Source organism: Chrysoperla carnea, chromosome 1 (assembly GCF_905475395.1).
Source record: "Chrysoperla carnea chromosome 1, inChrCarn1.1, whole genome shotgun sequence".
NCBI lineage: Eukaryota > Metazoa > Arthropoda > Insecta > Neuroptera > Chrysopidae > Chrysoperla > Chrysoperla carnea.
Window position 1 is genome coordinate 90,665,667 of NC_058337.1, and position 5,550 is coordinate 90,671,216.

A 5,550-nucleotide genomic window follows, 5' to 3' on the forward strand; every position below is an offset into this window, starting at 1 on the left:
TTTGACGTAAATTGATCGAAATTGGGACGTTGGCATAATTATTTCCCATTTTAAACGGTCAAAATTTCTGAAACTTTGGGAATAAATAGTAAGCATTATTAAATTCTTAAATTTAATTTTTCGTTAAATTCTGTCGAAAAAAAAATTGTACCATTGCTTTAACATAGAAACTGCAAATACCATGCTGGAACATCCTTAATATCGGCAAATTGAACTTGCAACTAGGGCGATCGTTTCAAGAAAAGAACAGGTTATTAGTTTTAAGAAAATTCAAAATGTATCGCAAAAAATATATATTTTTATCAAAAATAAAAGAACTGTAAATTAGTTAGTTTTTACAGTCATACAAAAAATATAAAATAATAAATATACATAAAAATACATTTGTAATGTATGTAATAAAAGAAAACATGGCAGGTGGCGTGGAATGACATTCTTAAAAATAATTTCTCTTTAAAAACTTTTATATGAAAAATGAAAATTTACAAAAATGAAAAGAAAAGAAAAACAATTTAGTTGGAAAAGAATGAAACGAAAAAGAACGTAGTTCTTAAAGAGAAAGTAAAGCGTAATATATCTACAGCATAATATTTCTATGAAAATTAAGCTAAAACTCTTAAAAAGAAATTATTTTCAAAAACATAATCATTTAATATAATCTTATATAACGGATGTCAGTTGATTTATTCGTTTTCTCAACCATGATAAGCTAAACCCCCATGAGCTGGCGCATATGCTGCTGGATGTGCATAAGCGGCGATGGCTGGTGCAGCAACAACTTTAGCAACGGCCTGAAAAAAAAATGTGAAGGAATTAATTTTCTATGTATACTTCCCTATTGTTTATAGGGCATAGCAAACTGATGACTAACTATTATTATGGAAACGGGAAATTACAGCCATCATAGGTAGATACTATTATATATATTGAACTTAAACAATTGAAAGGCAAATACGAAAAATATTATTGTCTATAATACGTAAATTCATGTAGCTATTATGTAAATAAAAAAAGAAAACATTTAATTTGTCGAAAGTTATTATTTGTTATGTAAACAATGTCAATACGTAGAACGGTTAGAATGCGCAGTTTTTATTGGTTAACGCACTTCTTTTTATCGCTACATGAGCTACATGTACATTCTATTGCATCTTTCGCATTCTTTAGCCATGTAGGAGACTTAGAAGCAATACTTATGGCGGTATACCAGGCTAATTATTACAACAGCTGCTTCATGTTCTTGCTTTTTATCATGCTGGCAATAATTAACTTTTCCTTAGTATTTGGCCACTAGATGTGCTGCTATTTAAAAATATTAATTAGTTCAAAACTCAATTCTTATTTAAAGGTCACAATCAATACCAAACCGAGGAAAATTTTCGATACATGCTTTGATATTGAACAAATCAAAAACTTTAATTCAGATAGATACCAAGTAATAAGCACACTTTAGGTTCGTAAAACTACTTACAGCTGGGTGTGAAGCGTGTCCTTGACGGTTTACAATAGCGTTGAAACCATTGTGAGCATCTGATGTGTAGTCAACTGTTCGTACTGTACCATCAGGTTCAACTAAAGAGTATTGTCCTTTGACTACATCACCATCACGTTCTTCCCATTGTGATTTTTGGTCACCGGTATGAGCATCACTTACTCCATAATTAAATGAGTATTTTGGATAAGCCTTTAAAAGAAATCAATATAAAAAATTGAGTCATTGGAAAATTTTACGCAAGCTTACAATAACTTGTGGGGCAGCTACTACAGCTTTAGCGATTGGAGCGTGTGCAACAGCCAATGCTGGGGCTGCATAACTCAAGGCTGGACCATGAGCATAACCATAAGCTGGTGCTGCTATTCTTGGTGCTGCTAATAATGCTGGTCCATGTCCGTAACCATAAGCTGGAGCTCCATGTCCAATAACTGTACTTGTTGTTGCAACTGCGGCTGGTCCTTTTTTTGAAAAATACAAAAATCGATTAATATTTATTTTTGTATTTATATTTATTTTTTACGTGATTCCCAATTACAATAATCTTTTCCATAATGTTGAACTTTTTTTTAACTCATATTAATATTAAACTTAGGATATTTTTTAATAATGACAACAATTTACATTAATTTTGTTATTTTTGATTTACAAAGTATTTTCAAATAATATTGTTAGAGCTGTCCCAAAATTGTACCTACTCTTTGAAAATTCTCTGTACACTAATTATAAAAACTACATATCTTTCAATAATAAATTATATATATTTACTTGAATTTTGAATAAATGCTAATTAAACTTACCATATCCACCATATCCTGGCGCTACTAGACCGGCTAGAGATGTGGCAACTAAAGCTGCTAAGCATAAAACTACCTGTGAAAATGAAAATTCTTAGTAAAAAAATTCTAAAATACGAACTATAATTATGAAATTCTTTTAGATATTGGGTTTGAGGCAAAATTTTGCGATAAGAAACTAAGTTTATAATAGATCCTAAATGCTGTATATAAAATCAATAAATTATTGTCGTGTAAAAAATTTTGAAAAATGCATATGTGAAAATAAACTCGATATGATTAGATAGATACCTACTCATCAAATAAATTATTTGATTAAAATTAGGTGAAAAATTAATAAAAATTCTAAGATATATAATATCATTAGACATCTATCAGATATATTGCGAAAAATAGACAGATTGAGATAATTGGACAGCATTATGGTACAGGAGATATAACATCCCCATAGAACCTTTCTACTAATTTCACCACCAAAAATAACAGTTATGACTTTCCACAGGTATTCACAAAAAAATCAATTGGACGAAAATATCATCAGTCTCTAACATCATTATGGATGGATATTTAAATTAAATTGATTGAAGTATTACTGTAAATATACGTTTTCAAACTTTATAGAAGTAGAATTGAATTTAATTAAAAAATCAACAAAAGTCTGAGTTCCCTTATTTTTTGAAAGTATAACGAGCTTATGAAATTTACATGACATATTTAGTTTATGCAATACAAGTACACACCAGTATTACAAATTGTATAATATTTAAACCTATGAAAATAAAATAATGGTCCGAAATCGTTGAAATTGTAATTGTAAAATTGTTTATATAAACCTATAATTAGTATTTAATGAATCTTTTGATCTATTTGCATAAAAACTAGATAAATTTACAAATACTGGTGTTATATGTTATATGATATGCCTTTTTATAAATTAAAATAACGAATATCTGCTTCGATTCATTTACCACCCACGATTATTAGATTTATAGCCAAACATATCATTGGTTTAAATAACAGTAACTATACCAATAACAAACAAATTTAATTTCACACATTTCGTATAGTTCAGGGCTATAATATTTACAAAGAATTATTTCGAAACATTTAAAGGCATTAATTCATTTATTTCGCAAATATCGCAATATCTTAATAATATAATTCCTGAGAAAAATTTCAAAAAAATTTCTCTTAGAATGTATTTTGTGTAAGCATTATACTTCGAACAAAATAAAAGGTAGGTAGTTCCTTGATTATCTAAACAAGAAATATTGATTATAAAACTATTTCGGATAGCTTAAAACCAATTAAAAGCAGTTAATGATTCTATAAAATGGTATGTATAGTGGCAACCTGAAGCAATTTCGTTGGAAGTGAAAATAAAATTGGCATCCTTTTGAAGAAAATATTTAAAAAATAAAACTATAATAAACCGAAGTTTGATCTAAGTAAAATTTTTAGTCGATTTCTATAGCTTTTGATCACATTTACTTCGAAATATAACAATGTTTGGAATTTTATATCAATGCAAACCGAAAGTGATACGATAAAAGACGTATGGCTTAGTTATTTACTTGCGGTTTGAAATTGGAACGACTTTTCAAAAGTAACTTGTTTAATAGTCCTTCATGCTCGGAATAAATAAAAATCGGTATACCATATTAGGATTACTTTTTTCACTAGCACTTTGCATTAAAAAAACGTAAAATGCAGAAAAGTAATACAAGGGAATGAGTAATTAATAAACCGAAGGAAAATTTGAATGGTTAGTCACAGCAAGAATAAAAGTCTGATAAATCCATTTTACAAGAAAAAGATAATACGAAAAAGTAAAAAAATTTACAAGAAAATTACAAATGTCTACAACGCAGGAGAGCAATCTTTTTAAATAACGAAAGGAATCAGCTGTAAAAAACACGTTTTATAGGCAATAACACAAAATTTCTGCAAAATAAATAAATATATCAATTCATTCTATAATCGTTCTATAATCTTTTTATTCAATGAAAATAATCAGCTGGAAACCTGATTAAAAATTCATTTTTTAACTACTGCGGCGCTGAGTTCTTGAAAATATTCTCGGATTGCTAATAAATCGTAGGCAATGTAACTGACAAACTGTCAACCACTAAAAAGATGGTGGCTTCTACAGCTTCCTACCTTTGATGTGAACTTGCAGTTTTATCTATGACTTTAATCGAACATGAGCGCGAACTTTAAGCTTATTCGAACGTTTAAAAGCATAAGATTTTGAAAGTAGACTATCTTAGGCGCAGGTATCTTACTCCTGATTATTGCGTACATATAGGATATAAAATTGTTTCACAATATTTAATTTGATAAAGGTTCCAACAAATGCATAAAATATATTAAAAGTATAATGGAATATATCTATTTCTCCTAATATATTGAACACTCTCCTTATACTATTCATTGAGGCTACAGAAAGTTAAATTTTTTTAAAAATAGAACCAATTTTTTGTTGTAACTTTTCATCGTAGTTAACTTTCAGGTTTAAAACAATTTTTTTTTCGTTTATGAATCGATTTCTCAAATTATGAAAAACAAAGGAGTTTTTAAATTATTAGTAGTATAACAATAGATTATTTCAACTATATTAGTTTCTTTGTAATTAGTGCTAACGTGTTCCCTAAAAATTGATCCAGAAAAAATGGTCCATGTAATAAAAAATTAATCCAAATTAATATCGATAACCTACCTTGAGATACATTGTACTAAAAAAGAAAATTATAACTTAAAAAAAAATGACTAAATTAAACACTTATTTGGTTTAAATTATACACTAATTAATTATTCCTCTGTGTTCCTTAATACTTTATTGATTAATTACTTTGAATGGTATGACTTATCAAAACAAATATTATCCTTTTTATACTAAAATTTTTGTATCCAAACTACCACTAATACACTTTACATGAAATTGTAATAGTATGTATTATATTAAAAACAATCATATATTGATAAAATTGATTGGTATTGGTGTCTTACTACGCTAGACTTATTTTAATGCACTTTTCTGCATTCTAGTGCAGTTTTTACATTTATATAATCATATTATTTTTTATAGAACAGATAAATATTTATACAGTTGAGTTAAAATTAATTTGGTATACATAGATTGTAAGATAGAAGCACATGTGGTTACCTTATTTTCTCATTTCTGTCTGTGAGGCGACTTAAATAAGTGCCTTCTTAAAATATTAGTTTCAAAGCTTATATATTGGATCCTTAATTCAAGTC

The 5,550-nt window shown here is 27.9% G+C and overlaps 1 protein-coding gene across 1 annotated transcript; it reads right to left on the bottom strand.

The window, feature by feature from the left end:
- Positions 1-525: 525 nt before the first annotated feature.
- On the bottom strand, positions 526-5,133 carry LOC123305966 (cuticle protein 19-like). Its single transcript, XM_044887810.1, has 5 exons — positions 5,009-5,133; positions 2,293-2,365; positions 1,742-1,953; positions 1,472-1,684; positions 526-791 (listed from the first exon to the last, which is right to left on the bottom strand). Exons 1-5 carry the CDS (start codon positions 5,018-5,020, stop codon positions 696-698), a joined length of 606 nt encoding a protein of 201 aa, XP_044743745.1. The 5' UTR covers positions 5,021-5,133; the 3' UTR covers positions 526-695.
- Between the last annotated feature and the right edge of the window lie 417 nt (positions 5,134-5,550).

Excerpts from the sequence above, each read along its gene's own strand:
- LOC123305966 (XM_044887810.1), bottom strand. Across the intron at positions 1,954-2,292 it reads GCCAGGATATGGTGGATATG|GACCAGCCGCAGTTGCAACA; the intron begins GTAAGTTTAATT and ends TTTCAAAAAAAG. Across the intron at positions 792-1,471 it reads GACACGCTTCACACCCAGCT|GCCGTTGCTAAAGTTGTTGC; the intron begins GTAAGTAGTTTT and ends TTTTTTTTTCAG.